This window comes from Perca flavescens, chromosome 6, assembly GCF_004354835.1.
Source record: "Perca flavescens isolate YP-PL-M2 chromosome 6, PFLA_1.0, whole genome shotgun sequence".
Classification (NCBI taxonomy): Eukaryota; Metazoa; Chordata; class Actinopteri; order Perciformes; family Percidae; genus Perca; species Perca flavescens.
Genome location: NC_041336.1, coordinates 35,082,160 through 35,100,224, shown reverse-complemented (window position 1 = coordinate 35,100,224; position 18,065 = coordinate 35,082,160). Strand labels below are relative to the sequence as shown.

At 40.7% G+C, this 18,065-nt stretch overlaps 1 protein-coding gene across 6 annotated transcripts in view; it reads left to right on the top strand.

Moving 5' to 3' along the window:
• Positions 1-18,065, top strand: part of LOC114556676 (palmitoyltransferase ZDHHC3) — an 89,809-nt gene that overhangs the window by 59,101 nt on the left and 12,643 nt on the right. The window contains exon 7 of one of the 6 annotated variants that reach the window (XM_028579686.1): positions 14,081-14,457. The exons of 4 other annotated variants lie outside the window; for them this stretch is intronic. In XM_028579686.1, coding sequence (XP_028435487.1) covers positions 14,081-14,113 — 33 coding nt within the window. In that variant the 3' untranslated portion in view covers positions 14,114-14,457. Of the gene's footprint in view, positions 1-14,017; positions 14,053-14,080; positions 14,458-18,065 lie in introns of those variants that run through there. One more of the 6 variants, XM_028579687.1, reaches the window with a different exon arrangement.

The window sequence follows — 18,065 nt, the reverse complement described above, 5'->3', positions numbered from 1 at the left end:
ACAATCTTCCTTTTGCCCTCGGCAACAGCCGACAGCTCACCCATGCGCTACACTCGCGCCTATCCATAGAAATAACACAAGTCCAACTTTGCATCCAGCGATATAACTTCAGTCCTTGTTGCGAGTTGTAAAATGTTTTAAATAAAACAGAGATAAATGATATTATTATGAGTACTTACATTTTGGTTATCTGAGAAATGCTCAGGACAAAGCTACACCCGGGGCTTCACCATGGGCTTCACCCGCTCTTGTTATGCGAAACGGAGTTGGCTAGCTGGATGTGATGTTAGCAATGCTTTTTTATGCTTTATGTCTGTCTTTTATTTCCAAGTGTCAGCACTGAAGTTTTTTGGACAACAACGGGGGTATGAGACCTAAACTATCTCTCTGAAAAATACAAACGTCATGAAAGTAGCCGCAGCCATCTTGATAATAGCATGAAGCTAACGTTTTTTGGCAGAGTTAGCAATGCTGAACAACTAGATAAAGGCTACAGGATTGGCATTAGAAGGCACAACGAAGAGGTGACAAAAAATCAACACATACTGTCCAGAATAATTTCTCAGTCTCAGAACTTTGAGTTTGCTTTACTTGGCCATGATGAGAGTGAGAGCTCAGATAACCCGCAGGTTGGTGGATTTTGTTGCCTCTCTTGATGGAGCTTTGAAAGACCACCTTGACCACTGTATTTAAGGGAACGTCAAAAACGATACAGTTTTTGACAAGTGAAGACAGAGCTCAGTATTATCTACAGCAAGGAAAAGTTCAAAGCCTGTCTTGGTGCTGTGGAGCTATTCCAGCTGTTTATGGAAAATAATCTTAAAAGTCTTTTCCAAAACTGTCACTCTCATGAAAGTTGTCATGACCACACCCATGACCACGGCTAAAGCTGAGAGGTGCTCAAACATGAAAAGAATTAAAAACTTTTCTCAAACACCATGACCCAGGAGAGGCTGAATGCACTGGCCATGCTGTCCATGGAAAAGAGACTTGTTACTGAGATGACTGACTTTAATCAGAGAGTGAGAAATTTGCTGGCCAGAAGGAAAGGAGAGCAACATTTATGTTCAAGTAGTTAACATGCTTTTTGGTAGTGGGTGGGAGGATGTAGTTAAAAAAAAAACTCAGTCACTATCTTCTTTGTAACTTGAATCTTGTATTGTCTTGCTCTTCTTAAATATATAGTTGTTGAAATAAAGCAGTGCTGTTTTTTTTGCCCAGTTTCAAAGTACTGCTTTATATTTATTTTCAGGATGTTGCAGGTAGATAGTCCTACCTTTGTTATCACATTACAGTGTTTTATAAAAAACGTTCCGTACTTTCAGGCTTCAATAACATCCTAACACATCCAAAAACATTTTCATAATGTTTCATTGACAATGTTCTTTTGTTATTATGTAACATTGTGGGAATGTTTTATAAAAGAAAATTTCATAATCTGTTATCTTAATATCCCTAAAACATCGGAATGTTGCAGGTAAATACCTACCTACATGACATTACAGGAACATTTTATAAAAATCATTCTGTAATCTGAAGCTTCATTAACATCCTGAAAACATTTTCCGAAGGTTTCTTTAAGAATGTTCTTCCTTTATCATTTAACATAACCTGTGGCCTTGACCTCATCCTCAAAACATCCTCTGTATGTTGCAGTTAAAATGTTATGTCTTAGTTTAACATTTAACGTTATAAGAACATTCTTTTGAAATACTAAACATCCTTAAAACTTTCTCTGATCATTAGATGACAATATTTGCTTTAAAACATTATTAGAACTTATGGGTAAAGTTAGCCAATGTTGTGGAAATGAAGTTCCCTGCTAGCTGGGCTACTTGATTAATAAAAAAAACTAAGCTACTGAAATGCTATTTGATTTGGAAAACAGTGAAGCTTAGAAGTAGGTAAACTGGTAACGCCAACTGCCCAAATATGCTTGCAAGTTGGATTTAGTGCTGTGATGCTGTTGGCACAGGTTCCTAATGTAGGCCAGAAGATGTCAAAATGAAAAAGGCCAGTTCAACCGGTTAGCATAAATCTAACCAGTATAGACTCGTACACTGGACCAGACCGGTGAAACCGGAAATTGACCCAACTAGTTAACCGATATTTAAAGGTACCTGGTACTTGATTTTTGTTTTATGTCAATACATACCACTAGCAGAATTTATTAGGTTATAAAGTAAAAATAAAAGGCATACACATAGGGTAGGAGAAAAGAAGAGGAAATCATAATTCTTCATGTAGGCAGATGATATATTTTATTTATCTAAGCCTGAACAGTCAATTGAAGTGTTAATGAATGAATGATATTGAAGAATTTGGAGCCATTTATGGTTTGGAAGTGTGTCTGAATCAAAAATTAAATGATAAAGATTTATTTCTTTTAAAAGAAATGGGTACTAATCCAGACTTTCATCCTAACAAAACAGATTGGACCTTTTAGAATGTTGGCTTCCAAAGGTTTATATATGGACAAATGTTTGGGGCTAAAGACATGGGGCTCTTTGGGGCAGCTATCTTTTCAATATGGTCTATCTAACTCTCATTTCTTTCAAGTAAGATCACCTTTTTTAATGTTTTAAAAAAAGAGATCCATTCATGGTATAAATCCGCTGATAAAATGTATGTTTAATGACTGTGGGGTAAAAACTAAATGTTTAAATAAAATTGTGAAATAATACAACCCAACCATCAAGGTAAACAACTTAATGTCAATATAATAAAGAAATAAAACAAAAACTGTCATGCATTATATCTTCAGCAGATTGAAAACAAATGTGCAAAAACATTGAACAACTAATTCAAACTGGGGTGGGGGAGGGGTGTTGAACGTCAGAAAGTAACGTTACCTGAAAACAGTGTGTAGCTCCTTTTTAGCATCTCACATCACACTTTCAGTCACTATGACCACTACTATGGTCAGAAACATTGTGCCAAAATATGAACAATAACGTCACTGTCAACGGGCTAATCTGCTAGCTACCGACCATTACCTTGAAACCATCCAGCAAATAGACGGTACCGTAGGGTCCCATTACTTGAAACTGGTGATTTAACGTCACCACTCATTTTACACACACTTTAACAACAAAACACTGAGTGAACATTACTAGCTACCAGCAGGGGCGCCGCCAGGAATTTTGGGCCCCATGACAAAAAATCAAATTGGGCCCCCTCTGCGCAGTTGTTGTCACCACATCTCTAGGACCTAACTGTCCCATCAAAAGCTTTACATAATTCTAATTAAAGGCTTGCAACTGTCTTGCTTCTTGTAGTTCAATACTAGTACTAGCACAATATTTACTGCTGGGGATTTGTACATGCATGCAAGTCAAGCACGGCGTTATGGGTGGGCCTGACGTGGATGAGCCCGCAACTCAACCAGTGCTAAAGTATCCGGTTGCTTCTTCTGCTTTAGGGAGTTGAATTGTGTAGGACCGCCAGATGATAACAGTAAGGTATGTGAAGGCTACTCTGCCTGTATTGTATTATGTCGTTATATGAGATATATGGATTAAAATAATCGATTCATAACTTGCTACAGAGCTGCAGGCGCAATTCTATTTCTATAACAGCTTGTTACTGTTGTCAAGTTGTTTTTCCCTCATGGTTTTCTCTTGTTATGGCCAATAATGCTTTATGGCTTGTTAATGCGATTTATTTATTTTTGTTAAACATGTTTATAACATGAATCATCACCTAAAGTAAGGAAATAACTTGAGTCTTATTTTACATGACAGATGACGTCAATGAACAAGTTCTGTGGCCGAGTATTGATTGAAACTGTTGGGCAGTGTTGTTGATCTGTACTGTTGAAAACTTAATATTCGGCCTCATGTTATACGAGCAGAACTAAACTATGTTTTGGGGAAATATTAGATTCCTGACAACTTTTACAGTCTATAGTAGCCTATATATTATCGGGTTAGTGTGTCAGCGCCCTTAGGTTAGGAGAGATGTGCTATAGCACAGCCAGGTATGGTGCGTAATGGAGATTCCAAAGCACTCTAAGCAAACTTTTTTAAAATAGCATATTTAAATAGCATCAAGCTATTACAATCTTTATTATGTAAGCACATATAATATATATAATATAACCGTATATTAGTCAGTCATTTGTATTAGGATAAACAGTGATTTGATAACGTTTTTAATTTAAGGCCGACCCACAATTGGTCTGGCCCATCCAAAACTCGAATCCTGGCGCCGTGCCTGATGCAAGTCTAGTATGCAGTTCACTATCTGATGCAAGATTAAAAGCAACCATAATTAAAGCTGCGAGCAGCGATGGACGGGCCCGCGCGCGTCGGGGTTACCGGCAGACGCCGCTCCTTGCGACCGTGCATTCGCGCGGCACTCAGACGCCGCGAATCATCAACAATGAAAAGGGAACTCCCCGCCGAGTTCAACGATACCTCACATAAGACTCTACGTCATACGGTTCATTAGCTGTGAAAGGGGGCGTGGCTAAAGCATAGGGGGCGGGTCCAACCATCACCAATTAAAAATTAAGCCTCTGCTGAGATGAATGATACCTCACACAAGACTCTACCTTAAATGGGTCAGCATGTATGAAAGGGGGTGTGGCTTAAACATAGGGGGCGGGCCAAACCATCACCAATAAAGAAGGAAGTCTCTGCTGAGTTCAATGACACCTCACACAAGTGTTTACATCAATCGGGCCATTTGTAATAAAAGGGGGCGTGGCTTGGGTAAGTGGGCGTGGTCATATAGGGGGCGGCTCAGTATCACATGTAGACCACACATTCTGAGTTTCATGCAAATCGGATGATGTTTGTCATATAAGGCAGATTTCCTGTTGCCTGACCAAAAGTCAAGTTTGGAATATGGTCATAACAAATTAACAGTACCAGTGACATCAAATTAAAAGGTATGAATAAGAAACTCCTATTTACAAAGGACTCCTGGAAACCCAAACTTTTCTCTCAAATAACAGGCATGTCCAATGAACACAATGTTCAAGCTCATCTTCTTCACTGGGACAGGGAGGGGCACAGTTAGGGGGAGACTGGGGTGCTGTTGACTCATCTGTTGTTAAGTCTGCTAAAAGGGACAGGGACAATGATTTAATATGAATATCTTGCTAAACGTTTCCCTGCACTGATTAAATGGTGATTAAATGTAGGCTAACACTAGTCTGTAGCTAGCTAGCTTATTTTACTATGGACATTAAGCAAACCGGTTAATACCACTCACAGACTATAGGCTACCCACCTTTCTTGGTGAAAAACTGGGTTGACACGCTTTCCTTTCTTTCCTCTCTCTCTTTTCTCTCTTTCCTTTTTTGAAAACCAGATTTTGATTTAACATTACTTGACAATATTGTGGTCACTGTAGTTCTTGCGCATCTACTGACTGCAACTAAAAACCGTCACTAAGTGCGCTAAGGCAGGACCAAACCATTTCATGCAGATACAGGGGGGTGGTCGGTCAATATGGATGTTTACTTTTTAGTCAATGGGGATATTTAACTTTTGCTGCCAAAAACAAGTAAAAAGAAAGAGATCATTAATTTTATTATATTTGAAATATATATACTGAATGATGATGGTTTAATAATTTTTAATGGGCCCTTGGAATTGTCCTAACTTTTCCCCCCTATACGGCGCCCCTGGCTACCAGAGATGTTCACAAGTAATTTTTTGGAAGTCCAAGTCAAGTCTCAAGTCTTTGAGCTTGAGTCCAAGGGCGTTTCTCAATCTCTGTTCTTCTATTGACTAGTGTTCTTGTGTCCCTGTGAAACGTCATCTCGTGTTGCCAAGTCCCAATACACAAGTTCGCATTTCACCGAGAACCGTCAAGATTCCCGGAAATGTTCTTGACACGCCCATTTTACCAAGGATGTATTGGTTGGCAACTTGTTTGAACTTTGCAGCACCTGTATCCCAACATTCATTTCAGCCCAAAAACGGGACAATTTTAACAATTTTCGCCATCTTATTCATCACTAAATTCACTTCCGAGAACATTTTAGGCGAGAAATGAACGGTTTAGATTTCGAATGTAGGCAGTCTTGCGAAAATCTTTGCTAAATTCACACACACACGTTGCAATATTATTGCAATAGTTGTAGCATTATGAGGTTTTCTTGTCCGGAGATTGTTTTAATACAAAGTGGTTATATTGTTGTGGTTTTTATTTCTAGCTGGTATTTTGGAGCCCTGCAGGTAGCCTCTGTGCTGGGAGTGTTGAGCAATAACAGGAAGAAAGCATCATCTCAAACTGTTAACAGTGTTTTCTGTGCTTGTGAACTTCCGAGTTCATTCTTCCAAGAACAGCCAGCAAGAACGTTCTCCCCAAGAACATAAGTCTGTTCTTTGCATTCTTGAGATTGAGAAACATCCCAAGTCAAGTCTCAAGTCTTTTGCCACGAGTCCAAGTCAAGTCTCAAGTCTCTGGCCATCTGATCTGTCCCTAACACAATATTGTTAAATCTTATGAATTCAATGTCCCGTAGCTACCATCCTTACAGTACAATATCAAAATCTGTTGTAGGATAACTTTATGGGGTCTACTTAACACATCCCTCTAGCCCTCAGACCTGGTGAAATATTAACCTAAGTCTGTCGCATCATATGGATACAACTGTAAAGATAGAATTTGCCTGTTCCCAGCATTAGCACAACATTTTGCAATGGTTAGCTTGTTACCTGTGATGATAAAAGCTAAATGTAATGTCTCTTTCACTCCAAAAAATGTTGAAGTGGAAATCAAGAAAATAGTGGCAGCGCCACACCAGTTACAGAACAACATGCATCTCAGTGTCAATCCAAATTACGCACAATAAGCAGTTTGAACTCACTGATGTAATGCAATTTATTTATTTTCTAAGTGTTAGTATGCTCAGTGAAACGGAGTCCAGCGCGAGGGAGATCCAACTCAGAGGAGGAAAATAGTGTTTGGAACATTTGATATGCTGCAAAACAGTTGCAGGATGACATTGTATGTCTGTAACAAAATATAAAACATTCAAAGCATTTTAAATAGTCACTCTTGCATTAGGCTACTAATGTGTTTTGAACATCATAGTGAAAAAAAGAAAAAACATAGTAGGTGAGTAGCTCATGTGACATTTTGCATTGGTAATGTAAAAAAGGGAACATGTTAAAGGCTGCGATAACTGAGCACTGAAGGACCAGGCCTGCTTACAGAGGCCCAGAGGTCACCTGATTGATTGACCTTTACGGAGTCGGAGAACATGGAGGAACCAAGGAACATGTACACACCTTGAGAATCACTGCCATAACTTATGTGTGAAAGGTTGAGTAACAGTTGCGCTCGGTTTGCAAGCTCAAGAAAACTTTGCAGGTCATACAACGCTCTCGGGTTCTTTCAGTGCATCCTAGTTGTCTGCAGCGCATTGCATTCTTCAGGCCGATCATCTCTGGGAGGTGGGCATTAGCCCTCCTGCGGACCGAGACATGGGGCAACTCTGTCACATGACGTTTCACTCCCCGGTTTCAATCTTCTTCTTCCTCTGACTGTGTTGAAAGGTCTGCATCTGCACCGTGATGCTGGGCCAAGAGGATCTTAGCCACTTCCATGCGGAACTGAAGGAACTGGATGGGTCTTGTCTTTGGTCCAGCACATATTGCATGGTCTCTTTGGTACAGTAGCCAGCAGTTGGCTAGATCCGTGAAGTGCATTACCATCCGCGTTTTCCACTTCTTCGTACGGGTGCTCATGCGATAGTAACTTATCATTCTATCCATCAAATCAACTCTCCACCCATCTTGATGTTGTACTCACGGACAATGCTTGGTCGCGAGACAGTGACATATTGTTTCACTTTTTTGTCCAAGCTGGCAGGTGTCTTCAGGCTGTGTACCATGAACAACAGAGATACAATAAGCAATACTGGTTTGTTCACTACACACAACTTTCCATCTTCAGCGGAAACATCTGATGTTTTTCCTGCGTTTTTCATGGCTTTGTCACTGGGTAACTTATGCTTCGCTTCAGCGAGTCGGTTCTTCATTATTGTACCAGTCATGTACAGCTCTTTCTCCATTATTCGTTGCGCACCTTTGATGGTGGTGAAGAACAGGTCACAATACACCTTTGTGCCACGATGCAGAGTTTGGCACAGACGCTCAATGACTAAGCTTCACAAACTCAGGCCCTCTGGTTCTTCGACCTTCTCAATCAGTGAACCTGTGCCTTGATACAACTCAAAGTCATGCACAATGCCATCTGCTGTAGCATAAACAAAGTTCTTTATGCCAACTGGGTTTGGCTTTTTTGGCAGATATTGTCTGCACGGAAAGGCTCCTGTGAAAGGAATCATCTGCTCATCAATAGATGCGCAATCAGGTTGATTCAGAGACAAGCAGCCTCGCAGAATCCAATCCAGAAAAGGCCTCACCTTCCAGAATTTGTCCGACATTCTCAGGTCTTCTGGCACATCATGATCAATAACCACTTTTATTGCTCCCCTCAGTTTGAAGAATCTGGCACATGTGAATTGGTCAGTGATGGCAGTGATTTTCAAGGCTTTGGACCAGTACATCCTAATGGTTGGGTATCGGATGCAGGACATCAAAATACAGGCACCAAAAAAGTGGTAAACCTCATCTACTGTCTACTGTTTTTTAACATTAATATGCATTCCGCCAGCCTGCCTATGGTCCCCCAGTGGCTAGAAATGGTGACAGGTGTAAACCGAGCCCTGGGTATCCTGCTCTGCCTTTGAAAAAATGAAAGCTCAGATGGGCCGATCTGGAATCTTGCTCAGCACCCTTACCTCCCCTTTCTCTGCTTTGCCCGCCCAGAGAATTTGGCCCACCCATGATAGAGAGACATCATGGCTTTCAAACGAGCAAAGTGGTAGTTGGTCACCCCCCCCCTTCTCTCCTCCTCAATAGCTACAGACACAGAAATGGCACATCCTTAAGCTCATTGTGGGACTGGCTCCATTGGCTGTAATTCTGCACCAAGGCTGAATTTAAAAGGTCTATATAAAAGCATCCAAAGAGCACCATGTCATGGGACCTTTTGAGACCCCAAATTTAATAAATGCAAAGCAAATTTACTTCAAGATGTTGGAGGGGATGCGGTGAGCCGATGGCAAACCACAGTCATACATTTTGGTCATGTAAAGGTATAAGTGGCTTCTGGGAAAATACTATTAAAGAACATACACATTTCTTTTTTTTTTTAGATACATTTTTTATTTATTTTTTCATTTTAAACAACAGAACAGAGAAACACACTCGAACAGGAACAACCCCCCCTGCCCCCCCACCCTCTGCGGTCTCGAGGAAAAGAAAACAAATAAACAAAAACAGAAATCACACCTTGCCTAGTCACTCTCCTCCAATTCTGGTGATCCTGAGGTCATTAGGACTGATACTTGTGCTGCTGCACCTTTCCATAGGTCTATAGTAGATGATTTAGCTTTGTTAATCCTTGCTGTAGAGACCTCAAGCATAACTATGTCCAGAAAATACGCCATCCACTGTTTTATACAAAGCGAGTGGGGCTAGTTTAGAGTCATCATTAAGTAACAAAACAATCTGGTCAGTAGGAATTCGATATCCTATCACATCAGATATTATAGATGTTGTTTTATTCCAAAACTCATGCACCTGTTCACATTCCCAGACCATGTGCAGGAAAGTTCCAGTTTGTTCAGGTTGACAGAACGTGCAATAGGAAGTAGGAATGGCTTTAGAGACGTATCTCTTCTGAGGAGTCCAATATGTCCTATGGCATATGTTGAAGTGGATCTGCTGGTGATTTGGGTTCCGGGAACACTGGGAAATGCTGTCGCAAACTGTCTCCTAATTAATTATGTTCCCCTCTGGGCTCACCTCTCGCTCCCATTTCTTTAGTATTGGGAGTTCTCCTACGGATACTATTTAGCATAAATCCCGGACACTAATTCTCTCGCAGGAAAATCAACAAGCCATTTAATGATTGGGTGGGTCTCAAGACTGTTTCCCCATGGTACTCCATAACATTTTAGGGCTGACCTTAAGCGAAGATAAAGGAAAAAGGATGTCCTAGGGATTTCAAAGCTAGTTCTCAGGTCTTCAAAACTCAACATACCTTCCCCATTGAATAACCTTGGTTTAGACTATAAATACCTCTCTCACTCCACTGGTTACAAACAAGAGGTTTGTTACCAGACATTAAGTGCATCTTGTGCCAAATTGGGGTGCTCAAATGCCACTTATTGGTGTAGCGTAGTTGCTCCTCCACCTGTTTAAAGTTGGTCAATGTGTTGGTGATAATAGGGCCATAGGCAATCATACACTTTTTTTGGACACACACCTGCAAAGGCGAGGTCTTGCAGTCTTAAACTTCCAGTGAGGTTTTGCTCTATTTCTCTCCATGGGACTGTAGATGAGGGGTCCATCCACACTCTGAGGGCCCATAGCTGAAAGACTACGGGCCCTCAAGGTTGGGGAGGGCCAGGCCTCCCGTGTTCCTGGTACGCTGCAAGGTAGAGTATTTTAGCCTAGCTTGTTTACCATTCTAAATATACTGCCGGATTACGGTATCAAGTTTCTTCCAGAAATGTATTGGTGGGGGTAAGGGGATCATTGTACTTAAGAAGTTTACACGAGGAACTATGTTCATTTTAACAACAGCAATCCTGGACCATAGCGATGCTGGAAGCGCAGACCAATTAGTCAGATCTCTTCGAACACAACCTAATATAGTTTCATAGTTGTCCCGGACAACTCGCTGTAGCGATGGGTAAATGGTGAAACCCAAATATGTAAGTTTGCTCTGGGTTGGTATTGTATCACTAACAGTTGATGTCACCTGTTTCGTTCAACAGGAGCAGATTAGATTTATTCCAATTGATTTTATAGCTGGAGATTGAGCCAAATTCACTGAAGATCTCAAGGATTTTTGGAACAGAGTCTTCAAGGTCAGATATGTACAGTAAAATATCATCTGCAAATAATGATATTGAGTTGTTATTGGATTTAATCTGGACATTACATATTTTATTTTGCCTTATGGCCTGGGCTAATGGTTCAAGAGAGATCGCAAATAGCATGGGAGAGAGTGGGCATCCCTGTCGCGAGCCCCGCGCGATGGGGAATGACTGTGAATGCCGGCCATTGGTTGAGACTATGGCTGTGGGATTTGCATATAAAGTACGTACCATGTCAATGAATTTGGCTCCCAAACCAAGCCTCTCCATTACTTGCCACAAGTAGTTCCATTCTAGGTGGTCAAAAGCCTTTTCTGCGTCCGATGATAAAACTGCTGCCGTTGTTAGGTTTTTGGCTTCTTCTATTACATGGAATAATCTGTGTATATTGTCTGCAGCTTGACGCTTTGGTATAAACCCTGATTGGTCGGGGTGTACTAGCTTCTCAATGAAGCATTCTAGGCATAGTGCCAAGACTTTGGAATAAAGTTTAATATCAGTCCCAATGACGCTGACGCTAGTTCGAGCACTCCGTAGGATCTTTGCCCTTTTTGTGTATGACCAAAATTAGTGCAGTGATGGTTTGTGGATGAAAGGTGCCTCTCTCCACAGCCAAGGTTAAAGTTTGTAAAACGATAGGTCCTAGTGTGTCAAAGTACTGTAGTAAGAGTTCTGATGGAATTCCATCCAACCCTGGTGTTGTCCCTTTCTTAGCTGTTTTTAACGCTGATTTGAGTTCCACTAACGTAATAGGTTGACCCAGTTCTTCTGCCTCTTCTGGGTCAAGAAGAGGCAGGTTTAGCTCTTTCAGGAACTTTTGGCACAGTGTTGGATGCGCATTGCATTCATACAACTTTGAATAAAAGGATTGGAAAGCGGCAGTGATATCTTTAGGATTGGTTGAGATACCTCAGTTCATACGGATGCTATTGATAGCAGCTCTGTACTCTTTGTTTTAATTTCAGAGCTAGCAATTTGCTTGGTTTACAACCATTAAAATAGTAATTTTGCCTCACTCTGTGCATTATGAATTCAGCTCTCCTTTTTAGCAAGTCATTTAGCTCTGCTCGATTTGTGACTTAAAAGAGTATGTTAAGAAAAGCACGTTTTCAGAGACTGCTCTAACGATTTACAACATTCTTCCAACCCCGCAATCCTTGCCTCTCTCTTTTTCTTCTAATTTGCTGCAAAGGAAGATGTGAAATCTCTAATAAATCCTTTAGTGGCTTGCCAGATGTCCGCCGGGTCCGAAACCGAGTCAGTATTGATTAATATAAACTCTGCTAGTTTGGCTCTAAACTCTGTATCAAAAGCTGTGTTTTGGAGAAGGCAATTATTAAATTGCCATCTTCTAGATTTTTCTCCTAACATATCACAATGGAATGTGGTTATCGCACATTGTGATCAGACAGTTCCAACCATGCTGGTTCCATTGCTATGGTGTGGAACATTGCCTTACGTTCACTGGAGCACAAAAAGTAATCAATGCAGGAGTGGGTGCGGTGATGTGTGTAAAAAAAGGTGTAATCCTTGCTACTTAGGGTTGTGTATTCTCCATATATCTGTAAGATGGTGGGATTCCACAACTGAATTGAACATGTCCGATGTGTGATGTGCATGACAAGTGGGATTTTCGTCCCCGTAAACGCCAGGAAGTCCCCCTAATTTTTGGCAGTTAACGACAATTTACAGCCTGTGAACATTGCGTTCGTCTGTGCCACATATTGACAGAAACGAACCATGACGTATGTGGAAAGCTCCCCACGGAGGTGCTAAGCATATGAATAGCAGCGACACCGCGCCTGGCCAGAGAATGTCTGGCCTGTCTTGAATTTCCGTTCAGTATTGGATGAAACCACTACTTTTAAACAAGAAAAATCTCTTGTGATTGGTTGGCAGGTCTGTCATGGGTTAGGCTATTGGTCACCTTGGGTCATTGTAATAGTAATATATATATATATATATAATTTCTTTTTTCTTTTTTTTTTTTCCTTTCATATATGCTATGTTGTATATTCATGTCATTGTTATGCTAAGGGAAATTATTTGCCAGTTTGCCGATTTGTTTATTCAAAGATAGAGCTTTATTAACACAAAACATGTACAAAGCATAGGCAACACACAGCACACACAACAAATATCCCAAGCCAACTCCTACAGAACCGTCAACTATCTGCCTGCCGCGGCCGCCTCAGAGCTGTAGGTAACTGGCGGCATTCTGTCTGAATTCAGTCCATTTTGCAGACGTCTGTGGTGCTTTGCCCTGTATTTCGGATCATCAGGTCTATGGTGGTGCACTAACAAAAGGCCACCTCACCCGCAGCCAGCACACTCTGTCTCGCTTCCTGCAGCTGTAAAATCAATCAATAAAGACAATCAGTATTGCGCGATGCACTGCATATGGACACAACACATCTATGAATGCACCTGAAAAATATTCACATTGACCAAAAACGGATCTAATCTTACCCTCTTTTCTTCTCAATCGAACTCTTCACAGCTTCTGCCCGCGATGCCAGATCTGGTTGTTTCTACCTGAAGCTCCTGCGTGCTGTCTTGTAATATGTCTTACAGGCAGCTGGAAAACAATTAAATGAGAGTGGTATGAATAAAAAAAACTTAAGTCAGTAAAATTAAACAAGGAAGGATAAAAGAGAAAATTACACACAATGGCATCATTATCAGCATAATGTAAATCTGGACTGAATGAATGAATAGCTCCAAGCAAATAGAAGGTCACAGCCACATGAGGCGAGGTTATTCTTATCCTTGCTCCGGTTTGTAGCGCCTACAATTTGTCTCTGAGTTGTGAAGATGGCGTACAGCTTCCTGTAAATTACAAGACCAAACAATACACTTTTATAAAGCAACTCACCCCGCTTAGCTCTGCCTAAATGAATCGTGCTGAAAGCAGGCGTTTAAACTTGCATGCATGGTGGGGTTTAAAACATTACTGCCAAAGTCTAAGTAGCCTGTTTAACATCCAGAGACAGTCATTGTACTTCTTAAAAGTTAATAAACAATACAGACTAGCTTGCCGTTTCATTATTAATCATATACTTACGTTGTCTTTTCCTTTTCTGTGGGTGCATCTATACATAGCCCAGGAGGTGACATGGAGGAGAATAAAAAACCTGCAACAACTCCTGTGTGTTTCCTTTTTAGATGCGTGGTTGTGCTCCCGTGATAAGCAAGTGAAGTTTGACAGAGTGTACAGACAACTCTTTTACCAGTTGGGCTGAAATACTCCCATACTTTGGAGGACTCATCTCCCTCCGCCATTTTTCAAATCAAAGCAGTGAAGGCGGGGGTAGGGGGAAGAAAGAGGATATGAGATTAACCAGCAGGACGCGAACAGCGCACAGACTGGTGTGGAAGAATACTGGGAAAGTTTAATAACAATAGGACAATTGAAGTCCAGATTATGAGGCCATTTCAGCAGAGCCAACAGCTTCATATGCCATGGACATGTAAATATGGTACTGAATTTGCCAGTATTTTAAGAAGACATATGGTTGGGACTTTGTCATGCAATGACAAAGCTAATATGCGCTATGTGAAGCACAGTGTTTTGGTGTCAGCAGAAATACTTCTCTTAGAAAACTGTACAGTGGTGCCATTAATTGGTCTCCATTCCACCAGACAATATTGGATGAGCAAGACCAAAGAAAGGTCACTGTAGTCATGCCACTATGCACAGTGGTTGAGCTCTAGAAGATTATGATGTTGTTTGCATGAAATGCACATTTTACCTTTGTGGCAAAGCCTGATTAAAACTAATTGTTGAAATAAATTGTTTTGTGTATCTTTTTTACATAACATTGGTCACACAGTAATTAATCTAGCATACTTTCATTAAATAAATCAATTCAAGCTAACATTTAAGAGTCTGCAATTAGGCTATACTGAGCCTGCTCTATTTTAAGAGATTTTCTAAAGTTTAAAATGAAGTTAAAGGTGCCCTGCCATACAAAACCGTTTTTACTTTAATTTTCTGAAATATGTTAGGTCCATATGTGTTTGTGTTATGTTGCGAATGTGAAAATGAACTGCTACCTCCTTTGTCAGCTCTAGCCACTAAAAAGAAATAAGCAGAGAAATCAGGCCAATTACAAAAGCTGGTCAGTCGGACATCATATTGCCTGAGCTCATTACTATTCATTAGCTTGCAAAGTTGGGCTGGGTAAAGGATTCTGACAGCCAGGCTCTCATTGGCTAGCTGTTAGCCAATCACATTCAAACAGCTTAGCTTGTTGAATATTAATGAGAACTGGCAGAAATCGAGCGGAGTCTTCCTGTAGGCTTTCTATATAACACTAGAATGGCTTGAAACAAGGTAACCAAGGCATTTTTTTCACAAAAAAATGTTACAGAATCCATGGTAGAACTTCAGACATTACCACAAAGTAATGAAATACATGTGGCAGGGCACCTTTAATACCTTTTAGAAAAATGTCACCTGGGGTAAAACTCCCCCTGCTGCTACCGTGATTTGCATTTGTATAGCTCACAGAATTTTCATTTACATGTTAAGCCTCCCCTAGAATTAGGGGGAGGGGGGGTGTCATGGGGGGACAACTGCCAAGCAAGGCCCACGTCAATTTCCGACAATTCACGGCAGTTTTCGGTGTTGCCTGCAAATTGCCATGTACAGTCATAAACCTGAAGTTCCACGACAATATACAGTGCCACTTACTGACCAAAATCCCACTTTTCATGCAGTGTACAGTGAGTGTGCATCTCCGTGACAGCAATACAATGGAGCCCTTGGTTTCGGTGTCGTCACTAGATGAAGCAGGACCTTTGAAATATTTATTTTGTAGACTATTTATATCTCTTTTACGTAAATGTGATTCTTGAATCTTCTTTCTTCCTTCTTAAATAGTCCAGGAATTTAGCTCGTTTGATCGGCCCGTTTAGCCCCCAGATGTTAACAGAAAGGATTGAAAGTTCAGCCATCTTCAAAATGCACATGTATATATGTCTCGAGTACCATGCCGGAATTCACTGATAAATTTGTAGCAAATGGTGAGCTGCTAGATCTAAGCACAGTGTGGTGAAAACACAAAACATAAAATAAATCCCATAACCGTCTGAGACTGCAGAACCCCTTCCCTCTCTGTAGGATACGTGGCTGCATCAAACGCAGCTCGCACATAAACTCAGCTCAAAACTGCCGCTCCTGTCTAAAGTCACTGGTTAACTGAAACAGGTCTAATGCTTTCCTATGTTAAACATGAACAATGTTACAAAAAAAACTTAGAACTTACCTTAAAACTAAGTCCCAACCATCTATTAAGTTCTGAAGTAAACTGTATGAAAAACAAATCAGCCGTGTAGGAGTAATAGACATAGCTTATAAAATGCAGTCAAATCAAATGCTCCGTATAACTCGGCTCCCAAGCTCATACATTATGATTCAACCAGCTATTACGCTCTAAAACAGCCTATGTGGGTAATAAACCATGTAAGAGTAGTAAATATAGATTATAAGATGTTAAGTGTTTATCATGTTCTTAGGCGTTGTAAATTGAGCAGTCCATGTCCGTCATGTTTTCAGCCTCATCAAACAACCACCACGCCGCCCTCCGGGCCCAATGACAGCTGCCGGTCCGGTCGTGAAGCATGCAGCGCGGGCGTCACGTCTCTTTCCTTCGTATCCAAATGCTGACAGAACTTGTCCACTTCCTCAGGTGCAGTGAATGTGAACGTTCTCCCTCCATGGTTTACTCTCAGAGTTGCCAGATAAATGAGAAAGTTTGGGATGCCTTTACCATGTATCTTACGCTGTACTCCTATAAATCCCTGGCGCCGTTGTACAGTGAGAGCGCTGTAATCAGGCTTAAAGCGCAGCGTTGCGTTGGAATCACGAATTGGGCCTTCCTGCTGTGTTTGTCTCGCCCCCTGAATAATTGCCTGACGGTTCTGGTATCTCAGACACCTGAGAATCAGCTGTCCTTCTGCGCCTCGTCTAGTCGCTGTATTAAATCTTCCTTCACTGCGATGCAGACCGCTGACTGAAGCCCACTTTGTTGTCTTTCCAGAACCCTGGCCATGACCACCTCCATACGTATGTCCGCGTTAGCATCCGAAACCTCGCTAGCCGATGCCATGTTAGCAGAGTTGGCACAATTCTTTGCTCGGGTAAACGGCTGCGGGGTCTGCTTTTTCGCTCCTCCAGACATTTCACTAAGTTACCGTGGTGATAAACGAAACAGTTGACATTGAGTAAAAAATAATAGACCTTGTTTTTAAAGAAAATGCGGAGATGGGGCTAAGAGCTTCACTTCTGAGTAGCCATGCGATCCGTCGGTCACGTGATCTCCCCAGAACTTAACGTTTTTTCATTTCTGTAAATAAAAACCAACTAATCTTATTACTGGGCCACAAAATACCTGAAAAGATCGAGGCGAAAGACTCACTTGTTCCTAGTGATAAAGCTAGCAAAAGATAAGAACTTGATTAACATAAAATGGAAGTATCTTGTAAATTAAATATATGGAATGGGAAAAAAAAAATACTAGAGAATTAGAAATCGAGTTTATATCTTTGAAAAAGATAGGAAAAATTAATGAGGTATACAATGCACATTGCTAATGATCTTCCTGTTAGTTGTGATAACTAAGAGAATAATGGGATATTAGTTGTATGTCTATCTTCTTGAAGAAATACATAAATGCAATAACATATGCACACACAGGTGTGTGAATATGTGTAAGCATGTATGCGCACAGACTCACGTGCATATGTATTGATGTATGTGTGATTATATGTGATTGTGTGTGTATATCTACCCCATCGTTAATGTATCCTTTGACTTGAATGTATCATATTACCAGCCAACCATAATTTACACACTGATATTTAGGTAATCAGCAATTCTTTGTCTCATTTTTTATTCCCCTCCCTCTAATTTCTTTCATTCTTATTTTGTCATTTTAAATTTCTTTATGCGTAACTCCAGCAATATTATGTTACCAATTTATATAATTTTCATAAAATGCAAATAAAAAAATAATAATTTTGTATGCTGGTGTCACCCCACATCAGGGGTCATCTCAAAAGTCAGTAGTGAAGGCCATAGATTAAACCCTTAGGCGTTAAAGGTGTATTCCTTTATCTTGGCTAAGCTTGGAACAATCTGCTCATG